This window comes from Cololabis saira, chromosome 14 (assembly GCF_033807715.1).
Source record: "Cololabis saira isolate AMF1-May2022 chromosome 14, fColSai1.1, whole genome shotgun sequence".
In the NCBI taxonomy this organism is placed as follows: domain Eukaryota; kingdom Metazoa; phylum Chordata; class Actinopteri; order Beloniformes; family Belonidae; genus Cololabis; species Cololabis saira.
The window spans coordinates 4,746,811-4,774,176 of NC_084600.1; the positions used below are offsets into that span (position 1 = coordinate 4,746,811).

The following is a 27,366-nucleotide window of genomic DNA, read 5'->3' on the forward strand; positions in this document are numbered from 1 at the left end:
TTTTTGAAGCAAAAAAAGTTATGTCCAATAATATCACAATTAATAGTTATTTGGTCATTTGTTGGTAATCTTTTTAGTCATTTATATCTATTTCCTACTACAGAGTATTAGGGCCAAACTAAGACAAAAAAAATGGAAATTACGAGAATAAAGTCATAATATAATGAGAATAAAGTCGTAATAGAATAAAGTCGTAATATTATGAGAATTAAGTCGTAATTTATGAGAATAAAGTCGTAATATTACAAGAATAAAGTGTTAATTTATGAGAACTCTAACAGGAAGAGTGTGTTAAAATGTTGAATATTGAGTATCTTGTGAAGTTATACTTATATATTTATAATATATTTAATATTACGACTTTATTCTCGTAATATTACGACTTTATTCTCAAAATATTACGACTTTATTCTCGTTATATTACGACTTTATTCTCGCAACATTATGACTTTATTCTCGTAATTTTACGATTTTATTCTCATATTATTACTTTATTTTCGTAATTTCCTTCTTTTTTTTTCTTAGTTTGGCCCAAATACTCCGTCGTAATTTCCAATCCTTGGTCGTTTCTGTATTATGACTACACCAAAGATGTAATCACATTCTATTTTTGTTTCCCATTCTTTTGATGACCCGAGAAGCCATCAGATTTTTTTTTTTTTTTTTTTCTTTTCTTCTGTTTACATTCACAATTGAATGACAAGTTTGGCTAAGAAAATGTGTAAAAATCTAAAAAAGTACACTCGAGATTGTTCTTCCAACAGCGAGAATTGTAAAACCATCCACATGGTTGTGGAACAGTCCAGAGGTATCTAGAACTTCACTTCAAGTCTCGCGATACTTGTCGGCGAGAGGGTGAGAAGTGAGTGAGATCTCGTGGCTGCTTCATTCTGGCAGCAGCAGAAACCGGCGACTGCGGCGTGGATTATGATACGAAGAAGTTACATTTAACATAGAGCCACGGAACATCCCCACTCCACCTCAACACTATTTCAGCTGTACATTCATCTCACTTTGTTAAATTGCTCATTAGCCCATTGTGAAGTTTGAAGACAAGCCCGCAGGAGAAGATGTCAGTGGTAGGATTTGACTTGGGCTTTCAAAGCTGCTATGTGGCTGTAGCCCGGGCTGGAGGCATCGAGACAGTGGCTAATGAGTACAGCGACAGATGTACACCGTAAGTAGCAAAAAATTATGTTTTTCCTCTTCAATTTGGGGGAATAATTAATTAAGTGTTGTTGTCTCTGTTGCCACGGTAGTGCATGTAAATGCAGCTTTACTAACTCACAGCTGCGTGTTCATGTGCTGCCTTGTTGATCAAAGCAAACACTGAACCGTAAAGAGTTCATCTTAAACACACTCATCTCGTGCATTCACTTAACTTGTGACTGGTAGCCTAGCAGCTCCGCTAAGCTGCCAGTTTTATTAATGGTCCTAACTGAGCCGTTTGAAAGTTGTCTCGGAGTCGCCCGGTAGATACGGGAGGGCGGTGCTCCCGCTGCCGCTGTAACTGCAGTCATACGTCTATTGGAGCCGTAAGCCCCGACCCACCGGCGCGCCTCGTGTTGCAAAGCGAGCGTCTTGCGCCATGCTCAGTGCGATGACGACACCAGCAGATCTCTGGCTGGAATATTCTAGCACATTTTACATTAAGACCTCAATGAGACAATTACTCTAAAAATATAGTTCTCATTTTACAATTTCATAATGTAGCCGATGGTTAATTAGATTTTTTGTAAAGTTAGCTATCAAATAAGTTAACTTTCTACGTGTATATTGTTATTATTATGAGAACATGAAGCAGCATATTTTTAATTTTTTTTTTAAAATTTATTTTATTTTTGTACATGTAAAAAAAAAACAACACTTCATGAGAAGTTTAAGAAAACAAAACAACAAAACAAAGAATTTCATCCTTTAAAACTTGCTATCTTGATTTACATGTGCCAAAAAAGGAGTAGGAAGAAGTGTAAACTTATTTAGTCCTACCCCCATTCGCTGATCATATAACCTGTATTTATAAATATTCACACACTGTACTCACACTGCTATATAACAGTATTATTATTATTATTATTATTATTATTATTATTATTATTATTATTATTATTATTATATACTGTAATTATACTCACACACATACTTATACATACATGCATACATACATATAGTTGAATATTTCTATATATTTGTACACACATGCCCATATAAATATTTATATATATATATTCGCCTCCTGCCTATGAGTTGACAGATGTTTTGAACAAATTATATTAAAGTGTAAAGTTCTATCTCTTTTTTTTATTATTATTACAAAGGAGGGGTTCCTGATGTTTGATTATGCTATGGTGGACGTTTGGCAAAACAGGTGCTTCATAAAAAGTGCAGAGTTAAAATTGAAACAAAAGTAGCACAGAATGAAATAGTCGACTACTTATGGTACTACCTTTATCAACATTTTAATTGTTTAACAATCTGAGAAGACAATACCTACTACTGTGGCATAGTATACACCTACCCTAATATTTTGAATTAATAAAACATTTAAGATTGTGAATGATAATGCCTCTTAAATTGTGGTGTAGTCTTTGTGTGATCCTTCTCAAGACCTTCTCAATTGTATAGTTTTCCACTCTTTTCTTGGGTGACAAACTTAATTGTTGGCGTCTCTGGCGTTGCCATCTGTGCTGATGTGTTGACAGCAACTCCAGCTTTAGTAGAAAACAAAGTGCACTCACCACACACTTTAGATGGTTTATAAACATGTACTACTGTGTGAGAGAGAGGAATCTCAACATGCCTGATTATAGCCTCAATCTTGGAGTAAAAAGAAGTTCATTAGAGAAAGGATGCGATATACTTGAGGTATGTGTTTGTGGGGGATCAGTCTTGTAAGGAGGGAATGATATTATGTAGTACTTCTGTCCGTCTTGATCTGGCATACAATCACAGCCGAGATTTACAATAAGATGAGCTGCTTGTTTGTAATGGGATGTCCTGGATTTATCAAGACATTTAACTATGTTTTTTCTTGTTTTTGTTTTTCCAGATCATTTGTATCATTTGGCTCACGAAATAGATCTATTGGAGCTGCAGCAAAGAGCCAGGTAGAAACTGGTTTTTATTACTATTTAACATTAAGAAAAAAAAAATGTAACTGTATTCTGCATTATTCACAGTTTGTAACTTCACCTTTTTGTCTTCCTGCCTTTGTGTCAAGGTGGTAACCAACTGTCAAAATACAGTGCAGGGCTTCAAGCGCTTCCATGGCAGGGCTTTCTTGGACCCTTATGTTCAATCAACCAAGTCTAACTTGGTGTATGAACTAGCCCAGGTGCCCTCTGGATCCACCGGTATAAAAGTAAGTCGATACTCTGAGCAACAGCCTTTCTATCTGCCAACAGATACCACTGGAAATATTAAGGTCATGTTCATAATTCTCACCAATTGCAGGTGATGTACATGGAGGAGGAGCGGGTGTTCAGTATCGAGCAGGTGACTGGCATGTTGCTGACCAAACTGAAAGAGACGGCTGAGAGTGCGCTGAAGAAACCAGTCGTAGACTGTGTCATCTCTGTAAGTAATCCTGCATCAATGAGGATTTTTATCTGAAAATCTATAAAACTTATTCAACACATTTTTAAGCGTTGTGCTTTTGTCATAACAAAATCTGCTTATTTAGGTCAAACTACAGGACTGTCTCAAAGTCCTTTATTTTCTGTCATGCAAAAATGTCATACATTCTGGATTCATTACAAATCAACTGAAATATTGCAAGCCTTTTATTATTTTAATATTGCTGATCATGGCTTACAGCTTAAGAAAACTCAAATATCCTATCTCAAAAAATTTGAATATTCTGGGAATCTTAATCTTAAACTGTAAGCCATAATCAGCAATATTAAAATAATAAAAGGCTTGCAATATTTCAGTTGATTTGTAATGAATCCAGAATGTATGACATTTTTGTTTTTTAATTGCATTACAGAAAATAAAGAACTTTATCACAATATTGTAATTTTCTGAGACAGTCCTGTAAATGTTTTAGGCTTATTTCTGTCAGGAAAAAAAACTGCACAGTATTTTTTAAATTGTTCTTGTGCACACAATCCATTAATAACTAAGAAGCCTATTACTACCCTCATGTTTTCTGTACTCTTAATTCAATTCAAAACAACTTTATTTATTCCCAAAGGGAAATTAATTGTTGCTGTAGTTTTCATTTAAGTTTTAACTGAGCTTTTAATTTCATAGATATCTTGACATTTGAGAGACAGATATTACCGCAGTCTGAAGGAGTTTGGTTTAAAAAATTAAAATTAAAAAAAGAACCCAACCTCCAGCTGGCTGTAGTGTGTTTAAATGTATTGCCACCTGTTCCCTGACATTTTGAGCTCTGAACATCTCATCAGATGTCTTGGTCTAGATGCTTTATTTCCTCTCTTGCACCTTGTTCGTCAAGAGTGGGAAGTGTTTCTTGTGCTCAGTATGTGAATTCACCAATGGCACCTGTTATGTAACATTATGCATCCAATACAGACACACTTACTTTCCCTGAGTCTAAATCTATAGATTGCATCAGCCTTGGAGATAGATTACATGTTAGCACCTTAGCCATTAAGTTAATTTAGCCCATTTACCAGAGGGAAATGTTTTTTCTCTTCTCCACTCTAGATAATAAGTGTAATGATGGGAGACAGATATTTTGTCGAACAGACAAAATATATATTTTCATCCAAATGTATCTTCAAATTTGAAGAAATTAAGATTATTTCTTGGCTTTTGGACTGTTTTTTTAGTGTGTTATTAATGTCTCAATATTGTTTTTAATATTGGTGTGTCTTGAAGAAACAGGAACCCTGATTATTGACTGATGATGTTTTGTGTACACATTATGCATTTTGATTTTTCCATCTCAGGTCCCGAGCTATTTCACTGACGTAGAGAGGAGGTCGGTCATGGACGCAGCTCAGATCGCTGGACTGAACTGTTTAAGACTGATGAATGAGACCACTGCAGGTACATCTGAAAACTCAGTACATTCTGTGGAGGATGACACACATCTCAGTCATTTTCAATCATTATACACCATCTTTTTGGTCATTGTAGCTTCAGGCCACAGTTCAGGCCATACTTGCTGGAGACGTGTTGTTTTCAAGTCTGCTGGAGCAGCCTTTTTTCTCTTTCTGATGTTACTGCTGAGTAAGGATACCCTGGTTTAAGCCACACTGCAGCAAATCCATTTGCATGTCACATCTCAGTCGTGCTGCAAGTTTATATATTAGTTCATAAATGAACCAGTAGATTTTGGGGAAACTGATTTTGGAGCCATAATAACATGCCGAGATTTAATTTAGATGCATTTGCTGTCTGATAGTGATGACTTCCTGTTGGAATAGTATTATTATAGGCTGGGATTCAATTGTGCTGGAGCTCCCTGGGGCTCAAGCCTGGCCTGTGTGCTGTGTCATCATGAAAATGTTCAGTTATACGTTTTTTTTCTCAGACTTTTTCTAATATGCTCATACATTTGTAATATGTTAGCTTAAAAAAAAAAGAAAAGATGTCCAAGATTTTGAGAAAGTGATAAGTGGAAGCTTATGGCTTTCTGAAAAGTCACAGAAAGCTATAAAAAAAATATTAATAAGGTCTTTGTGGTTTGATTTAATTGTAAATCTGTTCTGTTGATAGTTGTTAGTGTTATTATTCCCTATTTTAAAGCTTGTTGAATAATGGCAGTCAGATTATGCATCTGACGTGCTTCCACCTTGAAACAGCAGATGCCTTCCAAATAACACATCCTTATTTTACCCTAGAGTACAGGACATTTGACAGCAAAGCTAACTGCTCGGTAGGTGCCGTGGTGAGGGGGACGAACACAGCTGATGCCTTCATGTTGTTTTGCAGTGACTCTCGCATACGGAATCTACAAGCAGGATCTGCCGGCCCCAGAGGAAAAACCCCGGATCGTGGTTTTCGTAGACATGGGCCACTCTGGCTACCAGGTGTCCGTTTGTGCCTTCAACAAGGGAAAGCTGAAGGTCAGCAGCGCTGATGTGTCCATATTTAAAAGAACGGTTCAGGGTAGATTATAATCACTACTGGAGTTGAGGGGGGATGAGGGGGGATGGCATCCCCCCCTGAAATAAAAACGGTCCAAATCATCCCCCCTGTAAAACTGCCACCCTCCTTTCCATCCCTTATGTCATTTCATCAATGAATGTGGTTTTACTGCTATTTCAACATTTAGAGTCATCACCAGAAAAATAACACCAGAAAAATAACTTATTTCACAATTTTCACCTGTTTCAGGTAAATTTTCACTTGAAATAAGTAGAAAAATCTGCCGGTGGGACAAGATTTATCTTCTTATTACAAGCAAAAAAATCTTGTTCCACTGGCAGATTTTTCTACTTATTTCAGGTGAAAATCTACTTGAAACAGGTGAAAATTGTTGTTTTTTCCAGTGATGAGTCTTGTTTTAAGTGTAATTAGATTTTTTTACTAAAATGAAACATTTTAACTAGAAATAGGACAAATATTCTTTTTAAGATTTTGAGTTTTTGCAGTGATCCATTTTACTTATCCTGTGAAGGACAGAGTCATATTGATAAGTTCAGAAAAGTGTTTTTTATTGTTGTGTTTTGATGTATTTGATGTAAGCCCAGTGGATATTTAAAGCTTACAGAAGGCTGCATTTAACTGCTGCTATGTCATTTCTGCAGTATTTCTGCAGGTGTTTTGGTCACTGCTATTATTTGTAATATATTATATTATTTGTAATCAGCACAAATTATCTGTCCCCATATGATTAAAATCCACCATCCTCCTGATTTTTTTTTTTTTTTTTACAACTCGAGTACTGGTTATAATGATGCAGCAGACTGAAAATGCTTTTTCCATTACAGTCACATCTACTGTTGAGACACACAGGTTTTAAAAAAATACATGAAATATCAATCCAGCAGTTTGATAATTGTGCATTACTTTGCTTCTCCACAAGATTCTGGCAACAGCGTTTGATTCGGAGCTCGGTGGGAAGGACTTCGATGCCATCCTGGTCAACCACTTCTGTGAGGAGTTTGCTAAGAAGTACAAGCTGGATGTGAAGACCAAGCCCCGGGCTTTGGTGCGTCTCTACCAGGAGTGCGAGAAGCTGAAGAAGCTGATGAGTGCCAACTCCTCTGACCTGCCTCTCAACATCGAATGCTTCATGAATGACATTGACGTTTCCAGTCGTCTTAACAGGTGACTTGCAAATTAATTTCAGTAATTAGAACGAAAGCTAGAATCCAGCGTGAACTCCTCCTGAGCTGCACTACAAAAACTCAAAAGCTTACCAAGAATATTTGTCTTATTTCTAGTTAAAATGTCTCATTTTTAGTCCAAAAAATCTCATTACTCTTAAAACAAGACTCATCACTGGAAGAAACAACAATTTCACCTGTTTCAAGTAGATTTTCACTTGAAATAAGTAGAAAAATCTGCATGTGGAACAAGATTTTTTTGCTTGTAATGAGAAGATAAATCTTGTCCCACTGGCAGATTTTTCTACTTATTTCAAGTGAAAATTCACTCGAAACAGGTGAAAATGGTCAAATAAGTTATTTTTCTGGTAATGACTCTTGTTTTAAGTGTAATGAGATTTTTTGACTAAAAATGAGACATTTTAACTAGAAATAAGACAAATATTCCTGGTAAGATTTTGAGTTTTTGCAGTGTGTTCAAAGTATTTGGCGTAAGTCTGTCCAAGTCATTCATTCGTTTGACTGCACATGTGAAGTTTTAGTGAGTCCGAAGGTGCTAACGGTATGTTAGTGTCTCTATTAATAATTTATGACCATGTGTTCCCAGAGGTCAGTTTGAGGAGATGTGTGCAGGGCTGCTGGCCAAAGTTGAGGGTCCGCTGCGCAACGTCATGGAACAGGCCAGTGAGTACATACGACTTTCACAGCAACTGTCCTGATAGGCACGGGGAAGTGCCGGCATGATATTTGCTGAGGCAGCTTCCTGCAAACACTGGCGGCATGTTTGCTTTCCTGTCTGCAATTCTTTGTTTCTCATCTGCTTTCTATTACTTTTGCTCATCCTTCAAGGAATACAATACGTTGGTGTTCCTGAGCCATTCAGACGCCGCTATGTATGATCAGACCACTTTGGAAAATGAATACATGACATTTTTTCTGTATGCATTTTAAAATGTTGTATTTACATACAAATGTCATTCCCACTTTCTTGGCTTCATATCTATACTGTATCTATATCTGTAGATTCTGCAAAATGACCTCGTGTATAAACGCACATTTAACAGACATCCATCCATTCTCCACCGCTTATCCGGAGCCGGGTCGCAGGGGCAGCAGCCTCAACAGAGATGCCTAGACTTCCTTCACCCCAGACTCTTCCTCCAGCTCTTCCTCCAGCTCTTCCTCCAGCTCTTCCTCCAGCTCTTCCTCCAGCTCTTCCTCCAGCTCTTCCTCCAGCTCTTCCTCCAGCTCTTCCTCCAGCTCTTCCTCCAGCTCTTCCTCCAGCTCTTCCTCCAGCTCTTCCTCCCTCCAGCTCTTCCTCCCTCCAGCTCTTCCTCCCTCCAGCTCTTCCTCCCTCCAGCTCTTCCTCCCTCCAGCTCTTCCTCCCTCCAGCTCTTCCTCCCTCCAGCTCTTCCTTCCTCCAGCTCTTCCTTCCTCCAGCTCTTCCGGGGGGAGTCTGAGGCGTTCCCAGGCCAGCGGAGAGACATAGGCCCAGTCCCAATCCCCCCCTAGTCCTACTTTTCATCCCTACCCCCAAAATTTTGCACGTTCCTGTGAGGGTAGTGGTGTCCCAATTCCTCTTTGCATCTAGGGCTAGTGGGCATAACGAGGGTTAGTGTGTATGAATCTAGCCCTTCACAGCGAGGGATTTCAGATGCTGACTCGCCGAACGCAAAGCCTACGGCGTAGGCTCTGCATCGATTTAACGCGGAACCATAAATCAGGCTAATGTGAAGCTGCAACGTTTTCAACCTGATCTCACAAAAATCCGTGAAATGCCCAGGACAGCTTACGTACCCGAACGTAAACCACGCAGTGACGTAGCAAGTGGTGTCCCAATCCCTAGGGAACATTACAAAGCCCTACGCCTTGTGGCTTCATTTTGAGTGTGAAGTGGTAGTGAGTAGGGTGAACATTGGGATTGGCCCATAGTCTCTCCAGCGTGTGCTGGGTCTTCCCCGGGGTTCCATCCATCCATCCATCCATCCATCCATCCATCCATCCATCCATCCATCCATCCATCCATCCATCCATCCATCCATCCATCCATCCATCCATCCATCCATCCATCCATCCATCCATCCATCCATCCATCCATCCATCCATCCATCCATCCATCCATCCATCTGAGGTGTTTGTGTTGCCCGAGTGATCCTAGGAGCTATGTTGTCTGGGGCATTACGCCCCTGGTAGGGACTCCCATGGCAAACAGGTCCTGGGTGACGGGCCAGACTAAGAGCGGTTCACAAGCTTATCATGGTTAACAAAAAAATCAAGGACTGTGGCAAAGATCGGCGTCACCGGGGCCCCTCGACGACCCAATCCCTGGACCAAAACCCTCGCAGTAGGGACATGGAATGGAATTTAACAGACAACAAACAAACAAAAAGGAAAAAACAAGGGACACCTCTCAACACAACAACAGATTGTCAGCAATATTTATGGTTGATCATATTATTTTGAGATACTTACATTTTGCATTGAATGTCAGATTAAATGGCTTTGAGATTTGGCCACATTAATGAGTTTCTCCAGATTCATCCATCAGATGATCCAAATTAGACCTTTCAAAAAAGGAACTGACAGGCCCCCAAACATCGTCAAATAAGGACAGTTTGCCCTTTATCATGTACGTAATGTTTTCAAGTGGCACGGTGGAAGAAAGTTCTGATCCATTTTCCTGCACTCGGTCCACAGATGTTTTTCCATGTGAGGGCTATTACTCTTTTCACTAATAAAAGTGAATGTCTGTAAGAATTTGGTGTTTTGGTGTAATTTTATAGTTATCTGGGTATATAGCTAGTATAATAATCTTTGTGTCTAGGGGTATTTGTATGGAGAGCAGACCTGGAATACACTCTACTACAGGACTGTCTCAGAAAATTAGAATATTGTGATAAAGTTCTTTATTTTCTGTAATGCAATTAAAAAAACAAAATGTCATACATTCTGGATTCATTACAAATCAACTGAAATATTGCAAGCCTTTTATTATTTTAATATTGCTGATTATGGTTTACAGCTTAAGATTAAGATTCCCAGAATATTCTAATTTTTTGAGATAGGATATTTGAGTTTTCTTAAGCTGTAAGCCATGATCAGCTATATTAAAATAATAAAAGGCTTGCAATATATCAGTTGATTTGTAATGAATCCAGAATGTATGACATTTTTGTTTTTGTAATTGCATTACAGAAAATCACAATATTCAAATTTTCTGAGACAGTCCTGTATTTCTTGCCATCAATATATGACATTTTAAATCTAAGAAATGTGTCAAAATGTTTTTTATGTCCTGCTTGTTATATCTAGAGCTGAAAAAGGAAGAAGTCTACGCAGTGGAGATTGTGGGCGGTGCTAGCAGAATCCCCGCCATGAAAGAGCGAATCAGCAAATTCTTCGGCAAGGAGCTGAGCACCACGCTGAACGCGGATGAAGCCGTGGCCCGAGGCTGCGCTCTGCAGGTACCGCCTGGCCCGTCGTGACCAATGCTTTGGTTCTGTCAGTGACTCACACGGCACACTCAGCTGTCGGCATCTGGGATAGTAGAGTAGGAGGAGGGTGACACATAGCTCTGCTGTTTGTTTATCAACTCTGATGAACCACTAGAGCAGGGGTGTCCAAAGTCGGTCCTCGAGGGCCACAGTCCTACATGTTTTAGTTGTTTCCTGCATCAACACACCTGATTCTAATTAACACCACCAATTAACACCATCTAATTGTCACCACCTTGTCATCACCTTGTCATCAAAGTCTGGATAGTTTTGTTGATGACCAAGCTCCTTGTATCACGGTTTGATTAAAAAAAGGGACACATCTAAAACATGCAGGACACCGGCGCTAGAGGACCGACTTTGGACACCCCTGCACTAGAGTAAACTTTAGGAAGTCGTCGAAACTTTTATCAGTTTATTATTTGGTGTAGCTGTTTTGATAATAGTGTATACCTACGGAAGAGTATTTGGGCCAGGTAAGAGAAAAATAAAAATATTTTAGAGGAGGAAGATTTTTTTTTTCATTATGCACTTCGAGAAAAAAGTGGAAATGTCGAGAAAAAAGTCGAAATGTCGAGATTAATGTTGAAGTACAATTTGGAGAAAAAAGTGGAAATGTTGAGGGAAAAAAGTGGAAATGTCGAGATTAATGTCGAAGTACAATGTCGAGAAAAAAGTGGAAATGTCGAGAAAAAAGCCGAAATGTCGAGATTAATGTCGAAGTACAATTTTGAGAAAAAAGTCGAAATGCTTTTCAACTTTATTCACGAAATTTCAACTTTATACACGAAATTTCGACTTTATTCTTGAAATTGTATTTCAACATTAATCTCGACATTTCCACTTTTTTCTCGACATTTCCACTTTTTTCTTGAAGTACACAATTAAAAAAAATCTTCCCCTCTCAAATATTTTTTCTCCTGCCTGGCCCTAATACTCTTCTGTAGTATACCCCATGTTAACATGCCTCACAAATGAAACCCGATTTCTCAGGTTTTGGTCGTTTAAAGTTCTGTGTTTTGTGTACTTTCTCCTCAGTGTGCTATCCTGTCACCAGCTTTTAAAGTAAGAGAGTTCTCCATCACGGATGTCGTTCCTTACTCCGTTTCCTTGAAGTGGAATTCAGCTGCAGAGGACGGACTGAGGTACGATCGGCTTCTCTGTCAGCTCGGCACATCGCAGGAAAATCCAGCTAATATCTTGTTTCTTGTACAAAGAATATAGACTTTTCATTATTGTGTGGAAAAAAAGTTTTGGTTCCAAATGAAGTGTAAAGAAATTAAAGTAGTCTGATACATAATAAATGATTTCTAAATGTCTCTATCAAGTTTAATCTCTCTAAAGTATGTGTTTTGAAAAGGAGTTTGGATGCACGGTGTAAACTGTTGCCAAATAGCAGATGGGTGTGGGAGTGGGTGGACGGTTGAGTGGGTAGCATCCTACCGTGTGCAAACGGCAGGCCATCCTTTAATCATTTGTTATTGGGAGTGAGGGGGACAAAACAAGTTACCCACACACCTCGCACTTTTGTCTCACTGGTGTGTTCTTGTCGTGTTTTAACAGCGATTGCGAGGTTTTCCCAAAGAACCATGCAGCTCCCTTCTCCAAAGTGCTGACTTTCTACCGGAAAGAGCCCTTCACCCTTGACGCCTATTACAACAACCCCAAGGAGCTGCCCCACCCTAACACCACTATAGGTAATGGGAGTGTGAAACGAGTCATCCTTTTATTGGAAAACGTTTAAAAAAAGAAGCTTTATTTGAGGAAAAGGCTGAGCTGCAGCTGAAAAAGTCTGCACCACGAAATGCAGTTTGCGGCGCTAAAGATATTGGCTATAAATAAGCAATCTTGCAATCTGCCCTGTGTCTGTGTTTGGTTTGTTGGTTCTAAACAGTGAGTGGATGAAACTGGTTTCAGTCAGTTGACGGTGTCTTTATCCATGTTTATCAGCCTGCTCGGATATTACATGGATGAATCTCTGAAACCGCTTGTTTATAAATAGTTAGGGGTGTAACAATATATCGTGCCACGAAATTTCGCGATACAAAAATGTCACGAAACGTTAGAACATCAACACAGCACCTAGTGCCGTACTGTGGCGTATCACTCCGCCCAATCTAAAACAGACTAATCACTACAGATAAACTGACTAGTGTCATTATAGTCCCTGATTTACATCAGAATATAAAGAATATATTTATAAAATATTGAAATAACCTTCTTAACAAAAATAAATCTCCTCTTACACTTATAAGGTGAGCATGAATCAATCTGTTGTCTATATGATGTAAAATTGTATGTATTTATTTACTTTTATTTATTTATTTAATTTTAGTTGTTACATTTCTGGAAATGAAAAAAGTCAAGTCATACATGAGAGAAACGATTCAGTTTGTGGTAAAATATTTTTACTGGTATGAAACTGAAGATGCATAATGCAAATCTGACATTTACTTTTAGTTCAGTTTGTGGAAAATGGTTGGCCTGGCTTTCTCTTTAAAACTTAAACAGTTATAAAGCATTACAAACTGTAGCAATAGGCAATAGGGCAAATGCACAGTATTGTTTTGTATTTTGTGTCTTTCAAATAAAAGACAATTTTTTCCAGTCATATGTTCCTCATTCAAGGTTGTTAAAAAAATACTGCTATAATATCGTACCGTATCGTGAGATTAGTGGATTGTTACACACCTATAAATAGTACATAATGATATTTACCGTGATGTCACTCATCTCATGTGTTGGATTTCTACGCTCGTCTTTATTAAGGTAACAGCAAATTACTGTTCCCGCTGCCAGCTTTTGACCCCACTTCTCTGCTCCTGCAGGTCAGTTCCTGATCAAGAACGTGGTTCCTCAGGCTTCAGGGGAGAGCGTCAAGGTGAAGGTGAAAGTGCGCGTTAACGTTCACGGTGTGTTCAGTGTGTCGAGCGCATCTCTAGTGGAAATCCTGAAACCAGCTGAAGGGGAGGAGCCAATGGAGACGGAGCAGATGGCCAAGGAGGATGAGGTGTGTGTTTGCACTGCTCATAAGACAAAAGTAACAAAAGTTTGTTGGTTGTGTGTGTCAGAAAAGCTTTTTGGTTTGTTTTTTACACAGTGAACACGTTTACTTCACACTCCGCTGTGATACAGTAGGTGGTGTTACCGTGCATTCACATGGAAAGCGTCATGGGCATCATAGGCGTCCGGCTGCCATTCATTTTCTATGAAAGCTCACTGCAAGAGCTGTCGGAGGCGTTTGAGGTGTTGGGAGCGGTGCGATGGAGGCATCTAGAGCGTCAACTTAAAGTTGAGAGAATCTCATCGCAAATGAGCAACGGCGACGCCGAGGCAGCGTCCAATCACAGACCGGGATTCCCGAAGCGAGAAGCCTCAATGCAGATTGTACTTTCATGTACTGTACACACAAACGTACACTCATTCACATGCGTACATGACTGTCTCAGAAAATTAGAATATTGTGATAAAGTTCTTTATTTTCTTTAATGCAATTAAAAAAACCTAAAATGTCATACATTCTGGATTCATTACAAATCAACTGAAATATTGCAAGCCTTTTATTATTTTAATATTGCTGATTATGATTTACAGTTTAAGATTAAGATTCCCAGAATATTCAAATTTTTTGAGATAGGATATTTGAGTTTTCCTTAAGCTGTAAACCATAATCAGCAATATTAAAATAATAAAAGGCTTGCAATATTTCAGTTGATTTGTAATGAATCCAGAATTTATGACATTTTTGTTTTTATAATTGCATTACAGAAAATCACAATATTCAAATTTTCTGAGACAGTCCTGTATGTAGGCTATATATAGATATATGTAGGCTATATATAGATATATGTAACTATATATAGATATATGTAGACTATATATAGATATATGAAGAATATTATACACTTTTTTTCCCTCCAATTCTGCAGCGCAGCTTGAAAGCCCCGTCCACTGCAAGCGTCGACAGGCAGCTGGCACGATGCAGGCGTCCTGAGCGACCACAGGCGATTTTTGACGCTTTTGGTGTGAATGTACAATTAGTGACTCGCTTTTGACTTGTTTTGGGTTTTTCTGGTTGACCTATTATGCCACACACTAAAATAAAATATAGCTTTGGTTTAGCTGGTGAATGCAAATAAAGGTCAACAGTGAATTGAACTGCTCCCTTTACACTTTATACATCCTGTATACCAGGATTCTTATCTTCTTCTGCGTATCACTCGGCATCGCCGGTGTCCAGCTCGGGGCAGGAACTGTAGACCAGTTCCAGTCCGGTTTTACCTTTACCTTTTAACTTCGTCCACATTATCTGGGTGGGCTAGTCCAACCAGCAAAGGTTCAGTCTAGTCTGATTTCAGTTACACCAAGAAATTTAAACGCACTTTCTAACTATAATTTCTAATACAATTATTGTTTCCTGACTTCATGTGAACACTGAGTGTGAGTCTATCTATCCATACCATGTCTGTTAAATGAGGGGATGCACATTTTCAGAAAAGAATCAACTAAAATGGACAACCAATGACACGTCCATTTAGTCTGAAGTCAATATGCATTTCCCATGACTGTTTATTTTTTGTTAAATTAAAGTTTAGACACAACCAGCTACACTTGTGTGAGGGGAAAAAGTGCACATCCCCTTTCAGTTAGAAGGTTTTACATGCCAGGACAGAATAAAAGACCATTCAGTCTTTTCTGGGTCTTAGTTCATACGAGGTTGTGTTAAACTAAGATAAATGTGTGTCATTAGTCATTCAAAACAGCCAACATGATAAAGTGTTGCTTGGTAAAACTAAATACACCCTTCATGCTTTCACTCTATAATTTAAGAAGGTATGTTCTAACTAAATGCTGCGTTTACAGAGGTGTGGCCACTTCCACAGCTTTGGCATTTTGTTGGCGTAGAGCAGGGGTCGGCAAACCGCGGCTCTAGAGCTGCATGTGGCTCTTTAGCGCCGCCCTAGGGGCTCCTGGGGCTTTTTCAAAAATGTTTGACCTTTTTTTTTCTTCTTTTTTTTCTCTTTTTCTTTTTTTTCTTCTTTTTCCCTTTTTTTTCTCTTATTTTCTTCCTTTTTCCTTTCCTTTTTAATCTCGACATTTCGACTTTTTTCTCGACATTTCGACTTTTTTCTCGACATTTCGACTTTTTTCTCAATATTTGCGACTTTTTTCTCGAGATTGTACTTCAACATTAATCTCAACATTTCGACTTTTTTCTCGACATTTCGACTTTTTTCTCGACATTTCAACTTTTTTCTCAACATTTTGACTTTTTTCTCAACATTTTGACTTTTTTCTCAATATTTGCGACTTTTTTCTCGCCATTTTGCCTTTCGCCATTTGCCTTCATTCTAATACAAGACTTTTCATTTTTTGCGGCTCCAGACATATTTGTTTTTTGTGTTTTTGGTCCAATATGGCTCTTTCAACATTTTGGGTTGCTGACCCCTGGTGTAGAGCATTCAGGTGAGCGTTCACACAATCGCAAGGAAGCAGTCTTCCTAATCTTCCCAGGAGTTGACTTCCAACAAAGTTCCCCCCAAGACCAGATCCATGTAAATGAAGTATTTTAGGACTAAAGGGGTGACGTTTTGGCCTTAATTTAGTGCCACATGATGTAGGCAGCTTGCTGTCATTAAGGCATTTATGATTTCCTCTGTACAATAATAACACAGTACAACAATCCCAAATGCACCAGCGTACCAGTTCACAACAGAACAACTTTAGAAGAAAATAATCAAGCTGTTGTCCAGTCAAAGTCCAGGTTCCCTTTTTTTTAAGACCTCCTGAGAATCATATTTTTCTTTTTTTTTTTACTCAAATGCTGTGATATGTTAAAGCTTAAAGCTGAAAAGGGGTTTACTTTCTTTTTCACCGGACATATTGTCTTTTTCTTCTCTTTTTGTTACCATTTGTCAGAGCAAAATGCAAGTGGACCAGGAGGATCAGAAACTCCCGTCCGGAGACGTTGGAGACAAGAAAACAGAAGCAGAGGAAATGGAGGTAACCTTGTGCTGGGCGATAAGACGATGACCACAGCGTAGATTTTACCCCTCACGCTCTCCACCCAGTTAAAGTAACACCGCTCTGTTGAAGTCCAGAGGAGGTGGCAAAGCCAGGGTTAAAATCTCACAAATCAAAGGAGAGGAAAGCAGCAAGATGGTAAAGTGTGGAGCTGTTACACTCAGCGTGGCTGTTTCACCCTACGATCAAAGTTTAATTCCTTCATCAGCCAAAATATTTTCATTTATTTCAGCCTTTTCAGTGTCTGTTCAATAGCAGCAAATTGTAAAATGTGTAATCTATTAACTCTTACAGTGAAAAATGTGATAAAATAGAAGCTTTAATAAGGTTGAACAGGATGAGCAGTCTGGACAGAATACAGAAGATGTTTAAAAGTTTAACTTTTATACAAACATGAATAAGTTCACCCAAAAAAAAGATGCAGGACCACCACATTTTTAGGTAGAGACAAAGACTTCTAGAGCAAACATCACGCATTTCATTGAAGTATAGATAGCATATATTGACTATTGTCTGGTGTGGCATAGAAAGATTTTATTTTATTGTTTCTATCCATATCAGGATCTAAGGTCAAAACATTGAAAGAGTACATGAAACTAAATTTCTTGGGGTAATTATAGACTACAAGATTTGCTGGAAATCTCATATTAAACACATCCACAACAAAGTATCTAGAGGCATCTCAGTTCTGGCCAGAGCAAAGCAATTCCTGGATAACAAATCACTCCACATTCTGTTCTGTTCCCTGGTTTTGCCTTATCTAAGTTACTGTTTAGAGGTTTGGGGAAATACGTATAAAGGTTCACTGCAACCACTATTCATCCTGCAGAAAAGAGCCATAAGGATCATTCATACGGCTGGTTTTCGTGAACACACCAATTCCTTATTCTTCAATTCTAAAATAATAAAATTTTTTGACATAGTAGAATTCCAAACTGCACAATTTATGTATAAAGCTAGGAACAACTTATTACCATCTCACTTGCAGGAAATGTTTTATGACAGAGAGGGGAGGTATAATTTAAGGGGTACTCTACATTTTATTTTAATATTGCTGATTATGGCTTATAGTTTAAGATTAAGATTCCCAGAATATTGTAATTTTTTGAGATAGGATATTTGAGTTTTCTTAAGCTGTAAGCCATGATCAGCAATATTAAAATAATAAAAGGCTTGCAATATTTCAGTTGATTTGTAATGAATCCAGAATTTATGACATTTTTGCATTACAGAAAATGAAGGACTTTATCACAATATTCTAATTTTCTGAGACAGTCCTGTATATATGTGTGGTGTGATTATGTGTGTAAGTAGATATATACATAGATATAGAGCAGATACAGTATAGTGTAAATAAGTATATTTATATAAATATTTATATGGGCACATGTGTACAAATATATAGAAATATTCAACTATGTGTATGTATGTGTGTGAGTATAATTACAGTAAATAATAATAATAATAATAATAATAGTAATACTGTTATTTAGCAGTGTGAGTACAGTGTGTGAATATTTATAAATACAGGTTAAATGATCAGTGAATGGGGGTAGGACTAAATAAGTTTACACTTCTTCCTACTCCTTTTTTGGCACATGTAAATCAAGATAGCAAGTTTTAAAGGATGAAATTCTTTGTTTTGTTGTTTTGTTTTCTTAAACTTCTCATGAAGTACAAAAATGTACAAAAATAAAACAAATCAAATCAAAATATCGCCCAGCACTAGGTAACCCAGGGAGGAAGAACAGCAGTTTTCATTTTTCTCTATAGTTAATAGAATAGTTTCACACTGAAGGAATAGCTTTCGACAAAGAATGTTTTACAATTTAACATTTATGTAGGGTTTCATTAATAACTTTTAAGGGATCTTACGCCACCTTTCACCTTGAAACCCTTAAACAATTTTTTAAATGTTTCTCAGAAAGTGGGTAGGGCTATCGATATAAAAAAATGTCTTCTTATCTAAAGGTGCAAAACTCAAACTGGTCTACACAAAGAATTGTACAAGGAAACTTGAACCAAAATCAGACATCAGAGACAGTTAAACCAAGGATAAATCAAGTGGCGCTGCACACATTTAAAGTTGTTGTACTTTTGACAGAAAGCTGCTTAAGAAATGGATTGAAGGTAAAGGACTGTCTCAAATAATTAGAATATTGTGATAAAGTTCTTTATTTTCTGTAATGCAATTTAAAAAAAAAATTAAAAAAAATGTCATACATTCTGCATTCATTACAAATCAACTGAAATATTGCAAGCCTTTTATTATTTAAATATTGCTGATTATGGCTTACAGGTTAAGATTAAGATTCCCAGAATATTCTAATTTTTTTAGATAGAATATTTGATTTTTCTTAAGCTGTAAGCCATGATCAGCAATATTAAAATAATAAAAGTCTTGCAATATTTCAGTTGATTTGTAATGAATCCAGAATGTATGACATTTTTGCATTACAGAAAATAAAGGACTTCATCACAATATTCAAATTTTCTGAGACAGTCCTGTATATCTGTGACGGGCAAGTGAAAAAAAAATGGAGAAACTGAGAACTTGAATGCACAGCTGTCCCTCGTAAAAGCATGTGTCAAACAGAAGTAGGTGTTTGATATAAATGTGTAAAAAGTATTCTGCTGTTTCAGATGTCGACGGAGGACCAGAAGCAGGAGAAGAAGAACGACCATCCTCCCCAGGCCAAGAAGCCCAAAGTGAAAACGAAGACTGTGGATCTGCCCATAGAGAACAAGCTGCAGTGGCAGCTGCCCAGCGAGGAACTTAATATGTTTGTGGAGAATGAGGTAATGCTCTAAAGATCACCAGGAACGTTAAGCATGCACACACGCCGTCAGTCCCAGCAGTGTCAGTGCGGCTCGCTGCTGCTGCTGAATTTGCCTGTTTGTTTTTTTTAGAACAAAAAGGAAGAGCCCCCGATCCCTTTATAGTTATAACCAGTACTGGAGTTGAGGGGGATGAGGGGGGATGGCATCCCCCCCCTCAAATAAAAACGGTCCAAATCATCCCCCCCCTGTAAAACTGCCATCCCCCCTTTCCATCCCTTATGTCATTTCATCAATGAATGTGGTTTTACTGCTATTTCAACATTTACAGTCATCACCAGAAAAATAACTTATTTGACAATTTTCACCTGTTTCAAGTAAATTTTCACTTGAAATAAGTAGAAAAATCTTCTCATTAAAAGCAAAAAATCTTGTTCCACTGGCAGATTTTTCTACTTATTTCAAGTGAAAATCTACTTGAAACAGGTGAAAATTGTTGTTTTTTCCAGTGATGAGTCTTGTTTTAAGTGTAATGAGATTTTTTTTAGTAAAATGAGACATTTTAACTAGTAATAAGACAAATATTCTTGTTAAGATTTTGAGTTTTTGCAGTGATCCATTTTACTTATCCTGTGAAGGACAGAGTCATATTGATAAGTTCAGAAAAGTGTTCTTTATTGTTGTGTTTTGATGTATTTGATGTAAGCCCAGTGGATATTTAAAGCTTACAGAAGGCTGCATTTAACTGCTGCTATGTCATTCCTGCAGTATTTCTGCAGGTGTTTTGGTCACTGCTATTATTTGTAATATATTATATTATTTGTAATCAGCACAAATTATCTGTCCCCATATGATAGAATCCACCATCCCCCCTGATTCTTTTTTTTACAACTTGAGTACTGGTTATAATACAACAACTGTGTTATGTTGTATGACATTCAAGCATAAAACTACTGAAGATGAACATTTTGATCAACTGTTTTTCATGAAGCCTTCTCCTCCACCACATGGATTTATTCATGAATCTGTAGTAAACGACAGAAATGAATGCTCATATAGATTGATGTTCCTTTTTCATGTTGATTGGTGTGCATGGAATACTTACGTTGATCTATCTCCAACTCACTGGGACTTCTAGGGGAAGATGATCATGCAGGACAAACTGGAGAAAGAGAGAAACGATGCAAAAAACAACGTAGAAGAGTATGTTTATGAAATGAGGGACAAACTCCACGGAGTCCTGGAGAAGTTTGTGAATGAAAGTGTAAGTACAGATCGTACTCATAAGACCCTTGCTCTCTCGGTCCAAATGTGCATTGCTATTTTTGACCTTTTAAGTCATGAAATTTTGACAAACTGTTCATGTTCAAATCACAGGATCGCGATACGTTCTCCTTAAAGCTGGAAGACACAGAGAACTGGTTGTATGAAGATGGAGAGGACCAACAGAAACAAGTTTACATTGACAAACTCTCTGAATTAAAGGTAGGCAATTGTGTGACGTAAGAGAGGACAAATGTTATGTGAAAGGAAGACATTAAAATAGCATTATGTGGTTAACAGTGTAGTTTTGATGCTTGTGTTTCAGGTTAGAGAAGGCAACGACTGCTAAAGTAGTTGACTTAAAGTTTTTACAGGGCTCCAGCAGTTATGGAAAACGTTGAAATGTCGGGAGCGTAGCTGTTTAATGCAGCTGGATATGTGACCACTGTACAGGACTGTCTCAGAAAATTAGAATATTGTGATTTTCTGTAATGCAATTACAAAAACAAAAATGCTGATCATGGCTTACAGCTTAAGAAAACTCAAATATCCTATCTCAAAAAAATAGAATATTCTGGGAATCTTAAACTTGCACTTAAGTGATATGATTTCAGTTGTTCAGAACTTTTTAATAGTGCTGCTGTTCTGCTCACAGGTCTATATTTACTTCCTGGCAGTCTCCAGATTTATAGATGAGAATGACGATGGCACATTTCCAGACAGTAGAGAAAATACTATGTTTAAATAATTAGAGTAAAATCACATTTGTTTTGCAATCCTTGTTTAATCTTTAATTATTCAAAATGATGTGTGTGTGGTGGTGTTGACTTTTTCTTCTTCTGCTTATCTTTCAGTTGAAATTGAAATCAGCCATAAGAATGAGCTCTTTGTCAAACACGTTCACGATAGCAATGATTATATTCTTAAAGGTTTATAAGTGTCATGTAAATGATACATTTTTGGACCCTGAACGCATGAAAAGGTTAATTTGTAGAAACAATAGCTTTGTTGCAGAGAAGGATGTGTAACTGCAGTATTTACAGCATCATATCTCTTAATCCTCATTCCCAGGCAGCACGAATGAATGAATGAATGAATGAATCTTTATTTTGGCTTGTACAGACTTTTTTACAAAACAAGATAAAAAGGTAAAATAAACATTTCTTTTGCCGAAAACATGCAGGCTGAAGCCGTAGCTTATAGTGCCTTCCCTTTTTATTTTAAGATCAGCTTAAATATGAGACATTAGCATTACTCCGTAGAAACAAATAAGACAAAAATAAATAAGACAAAATATAAAATTGACGTTTCACCTTCTAGAATGTTTTTGATAATATACTTTATAATTATAGTGTTTTATATTTATTTACAGTATTTTCTTTAAACATTTCCTTAAACTTGAAGATAGAACTGCACATTTTTAGGTCGTTGTCACAACTATTCCATATTTCTCTAGCCTTAATTGATGTCCATCTCTTTTTAATATTAGTTCTTACTGTCGTCGTCTCAAACATGAGTTTCCCCCTCAGATCATAGCGGGTTTCTTTTATTTGGAACAGGTCCTGAATGTAGTTTGGAAGCTGATATTTTTGAAGAAGTGGAAAAGTGGATGCATAAATTACTGCCCCCCCCACCCCCCAAAACAAATGGGAACATCTGGAACAGCGTCATGGCATGACGAGTCTTGTTGTTTCTTTGCACAGAAAATGGGTCAGCCTATCCGTGACAGATGCATGGAAGCCGTGGAGAGACCAAAAGCTTTTGAGGAGCTCGGTAGACAGATCCAGCTGTACATGAAGATCATCGAAGCGTACAAGGCAAAGGTAACGTCGCAAAATATCTGTGAAACAAATCCTGTCAACGCCTCATTAGTTGTACACCAGTGCAAGCGTGACAGGTATTAAAATGGCAAAATAACTCGTAGATTAGATTCTTACTGACCTGAATGGAAGGATCTCTAAGCAACTGTGCGTGGCTCTGCAGGATGAGCAGTACGAGCACCTGAATGAGCTGGAGGTGACGCGGGTGGATAAGCTGATCAACGAGGCCATGGTCTGGATGAACGGCAAGATGAACCAACAGAACAGTCAGGACCTCACCCGGGACCCTGTGGTCAAAGTGGGAGAGATCCAGGCAAAGACTAAGGTGAGAAAAGTGTTTCCAGTTTGCATGCACACAGTATGCATCAAGATGTTTTTAACGGTCATCTGCTGTATGTTTCTCTCACAAATCTGGCTTACACCGTGTCCTAACTGCATGCGACGTGAGCGAGCGGCAGCAACAAAAACAATTCTATTGCTTTATTTTCTATTGGACTGTCCTAACTGGCCGCAGCGACGCAGCGCACCGTTTTGAGCTGATCGAGATTTTCTTCCTCTCGCTCGCGTTGAAAGCCGGTTGAAAGCTCTGTAGGAAACAGTCATTTCAATACAAGAACCTCAATAAAGTGGCAGCTGCTGGATAAGATAATAAGATAATAAATAATAATAAGATAATAATAGGATAATATTTCTTTCTGCCACTTTATTGAGGTTTCCTACAGTTTCCTACAGCGCTTTTAACCGGATTTCAACGAGCGGCAGGAAGAAAATAGAAGAACATTTAAAGGAGCCGTCTGTAAGAAATGTCCAAAACTGGTACTGCAGTCACTTTCAAAATATTGTTGAGCGGCGTGTACCCTCCCCCTCCTCCCCCCGACCAGAGGTTGCCAGGTAGGCTGCAGAATGTAGCAGGAACGTAGGCTGCCATGGCTGCCATAATTAGAGCCGAGCTGGCAACCCGGATGCAGAAACAATACTGACTTGGTGATTGGGAGATAGGTGGAGGGTGGAGCTTCAGAAACAATACTGACTTGGTGAAGATATGTGGAGGGTGGAGCTTCAAAAACGTTACTGACTTTGTGATTGGGAGATAGGTGGAGGGTGGAGCTTCAGAAACATTACTGACTTTGTGATTGGGAGATAGGTGGAGGGTGGAGCTTCAGAAACAATACTGACTTGGTGAAGATATGTGGAGGGTGGAGCTTCAAAAACATTACTGACTTTGTGATTGGGAGATAGGTGGAGGGTGGAGCTTCAGAAACATTACTGACTTGGTGATTGGGAGATAGGTGGAGGGTGGAGCTTCAGAAACAATACTGACTTGGTGAAGATATGTGGAGGGTGGAGCTTCAAAAACATTACTGACTTTGTGATTGGGAGATAGGTGGAGGGTGGAGCTTCAGAAACATTACTGACTTGGTGATTGGGAGATAGGTGGAGGGTGGAGCTTCAAAAACATTACTGACTTTGTGATTGGGAGATAGGTGGAGGGTGGAGCTTCAGAAACAATACTGACTTGGTGATTGGGAGATAGGTGGAGGGTGGAGCTTCAAAAACATTACTGACTTTGTGATTGGGAGATAGGTGGAGGGTGGAGCTTCAGAAACAATACTGACTTGGTGATTGGGAGATAGGTGGAGGGTGGAGCTTCAGAAACAATACTGACTTGGTGATTGGGAGATAGGTGGAGGGTGGAGCTTCAGAAACAATACTGACTTGGTGATTGGGAGATAGGTGGAGGGTGGAGCTTCAGAAACAATACTGACTTGGTGATTGGGAGATAGGTGGAGGGTGGAGCTTCAGGCCAAAACAAAAAATGACAACATAAACATCAGTTGAGGGCTGCAACTCCTCTTTTTAAACTGGAATATCCTGGCTTGAGTGCTGTTGTCAGTGACATAAGTATTTGAAATGAACATGATTTTTAAATGTCTGTTGACATATCGGGGTCATTTTATGATTCGTTCTATTATTGCTCTTACATACAGCTCCTTTAAATATCACAATATCAAGCTTGTTTTCTGTTTAGAAAGTACAAACGTAGGAAGATTACAAGTACTCACCCATCTTTTACTTGTCTCTTTACTCTTTTAGGAGTTATTTTAGGAGTTTCTTTTAGGAGCGCACGGGCGGGTAGTACAGTGAATAAAGGCTGATTTATGGTTCCGCGTAAAATCGACGCCGTACGGTCTGCGTTGGTGTAATGCAGAACCATAAATCAGCCTTTTAAAAAGCGAGTTCCAGCTGTCAATCAAAAGAACGTGGGGGCCCGTAACGCTTTCAGTGTTTCAGGACAGAGAGCGTCCGATGCCACGCAGTGCGACGCGATAGTCGGACGCTCGCGTGCAGTTAAGACGGGCTGTTAAAGCAAGAAAAAAAAAGAAAAGTGGGACAGACATTTTTTTAGGGAGAGGAGCAAAGCCTTAGTTTTGGTGCTCAATGTAATAAACTATGATCTCATATTCTCAGCACTTGGATTCAGGAGAAAAAACAACCTTTTCTTTTCTTCATGTTGTAATCCAGGAGCTTTATTCCTCCTGCAACCCCGTGCTGTCCAAACCCAAGCCCAAGGCGGAGCCTCCCAAGGAGGAGAAGACGGAGAACGGGCCGGTCAACGGGCAGGAGGGCACGGAGAGCCAGCCGTGCAACCCCAACAAGGCAGAGGAGCAGGAGACGCCGAACAGCAAGCTCCCTGAAATGGACATTGACTAACTGTGGCTGTGGCCGAGTCTCCCCCCCGTTTGTTCCACTACCGTTCCCAGTGAGATTGTTATTGATGTCACAGTCGCAGACAGCAGTTTCCCTTATCAGTTCTACTCCCGAGTCTGCCGCCACGGCACGTCTTCTCTGATATTCTTTGAAAGCAAAAACACTGCGTGATATTAATATATAATGGACTATTCCATGGTGTAGTAACGTTTCTTTTCTCTCCGTTGCTTTGATGGTTACTATGGTCACGATTGTTATATTTAGCGTCTCCTGAGAAACATTTAACATAAGAATATCCTCTATGAAGAATTGTCTGCAAATTGGCTGTTCAAAAATATACACAGGATTCATGAAAATGTACCAGACTGTTTGGATATGGCATAAATACAGAGGCACTGGTTAGCGGGGGGAGTCGTTTTCACTTGTAAATGTTAAATATTGCTTTTTTTCATCACATTTGTAACTCCTGGATGATGTATTTGGTTTAGGAGGAAAAAGTGAGTTTTTGTTGAGTTTACATTTCAATTACGGTATGTCAAAGTTAGATACGAGTTACTGTTATGCAGTATTTCATTGTTCTGCTTTTGTCATTCAAAAGAATTGGTCCGGTTGTTTTCTCTTCTGATATCCTTTTTTTTTTTTTTTTTTTTTTTTCTTCTTTTTTTTAATTAATTCATACTTGTGATTGTTGGTCCAACAATATCACCTTTTGGGTGTTTCTGTTGCCACATCACCAAAAATGACACAAAAAAATAAATCTTAATTAGAAAAAAAGATGTGAAAGAAGTTTATTGTTTTATTTAATTGGATCCCCATTAGCTGCCACCAGAGTGGTTAACTTTCTGATCCTGCATGGAGCGTTCACTGAAACACAGTCGCTGGCTCTTACCAGACAAAAACAGTACAGAAACAAGAATATTTAACTATGATATGATACGAGTTTCCCTGCATTGATTGTCAGGATGGGACCTCTGTCCCTCATGTCGGCGGAAGGAAACATATTTTATAAATATCAAGTCGACCAGAACTGAATAAGAACTCAATTTATCTTTCAAGATTTTTTTTTTAAATTTTTAAATTATTTCTCCTCTTGCATTTTTCAGGGGGCCAGTTTGCCAACCTTTTGTAGTACATTTATTTGAAAATTAAGATTTTAGACAGAAAACGAAATGTGTATTGATCTTAGCTCCTGGAACATGGTCGCGTGAAATTGATTAGGTCATTATTCTAATTTTGTAACACATTCCTAAAATATTCTTGTAGTGACGTTTTATTATTATTGCACCCGTGTGTGTGTGTGTATGTATATGTATATATATATATATATATATATATATATATATATATATATACACACACACACACACACGACTGTCTCAGAAAATTAGAATATTGTGATAAAGTTCTTTTATTTTCTGTAATGCAAAAATGTCATACATTCTGGATTCATTACAAATCAACTGAAATATTGCAAGCCTTTTATTATTTTAATATTGCTGATCATGGTTTACAGTTTAAGAAAACTCAAATATCCTATCTCAAAAAATTTGAATATTCTGGGAATCTTAATCTTAAAATGTAAGCCATAATCAGCAATATTAAAATAATAAAAGGCTTGCAATTTTTCAGTTGATTTGTAATGGATGCAGAATATATGACTTTTTTTTTTTTTTTTTTTTTTTTTTTAAATTGCATTACAGAAAATAAAGAACTTTATCACAATATTCTAATTATTTGAGATTTTATTTTATTTTCTGTAATGCAAAAATGTCATACATTCTGGATTCATTACAAATCAACTGAAATATTGCAAGCCTTTTATTATTTTAATATTGCTGATTATGGCTTACAGTTTAAGATTAAGATTCACAGAATATTCTAATTTTTTGAGATAGGATATTTGAGTTTTCTTGAGCTGTAAGCCATGATCAGCAATATTAAAATAATAAAAGGCTTGCAATATTTCAGTTGATTTGTAATGAATCCAGAATGGATGACATTTTTGTTTTTGTAATTGCGTTACAGAAAATC

General features: G+C 38.0%; 1 protein-coding gene across 2 annotated transcripts; it reads left to right on the forward strand.

The window, feature by feature from the left end:
• The first annotated feature begins 864 nt into the window (after positions 1-864).
• Positions 865-26,103, forward strand: hspa4a (heat shock protein 4a). 2 transcript variants are annotated; one of them, XM_061739450.1, is made up of 19 exons: positions 865-1,177; positions 3,050-3,107; positions 3,221-3,361; positions 3,454-3,576; positions 4,920-5,019; positions 5,908-6,041; positions 7,004-7,248; positions 7,855-7,931; positions 10,560-10,711; positions 11,780-11,886; positions 12,305-12,438; positions 13,570-13,751; positions 16,661-16,744; positions 19,409-19,564; positions 20,682-20,807; positions 20,921-21,028; positions 22,510-22,629; positions 22,790-22,951; positions 25,150-26,103. In XM_061739450.1, the coding sequence occupies exons 1-19, from the start codon at positions 1,071-1,073 to the stop codon at positions 25,336-25,338; spliced, it is 2,505 nt and encodes an 834-aa protein (XP_061595434.1). In that variant the 5' UTR covers positions 865-1,070; the 3' UTR covers positions 25,339-26,103. The 2 variants fall into 2 exon arrangements, with proteins under 2 accessions (XP_061595434.1, XP_061595435.1); XM_061739451.1 differs by lacking the exon at positions 16,661-16,744.
• The last annotated feature ends 1,263 nt before the right edge of the window (positions 26,104-27,366 follow it).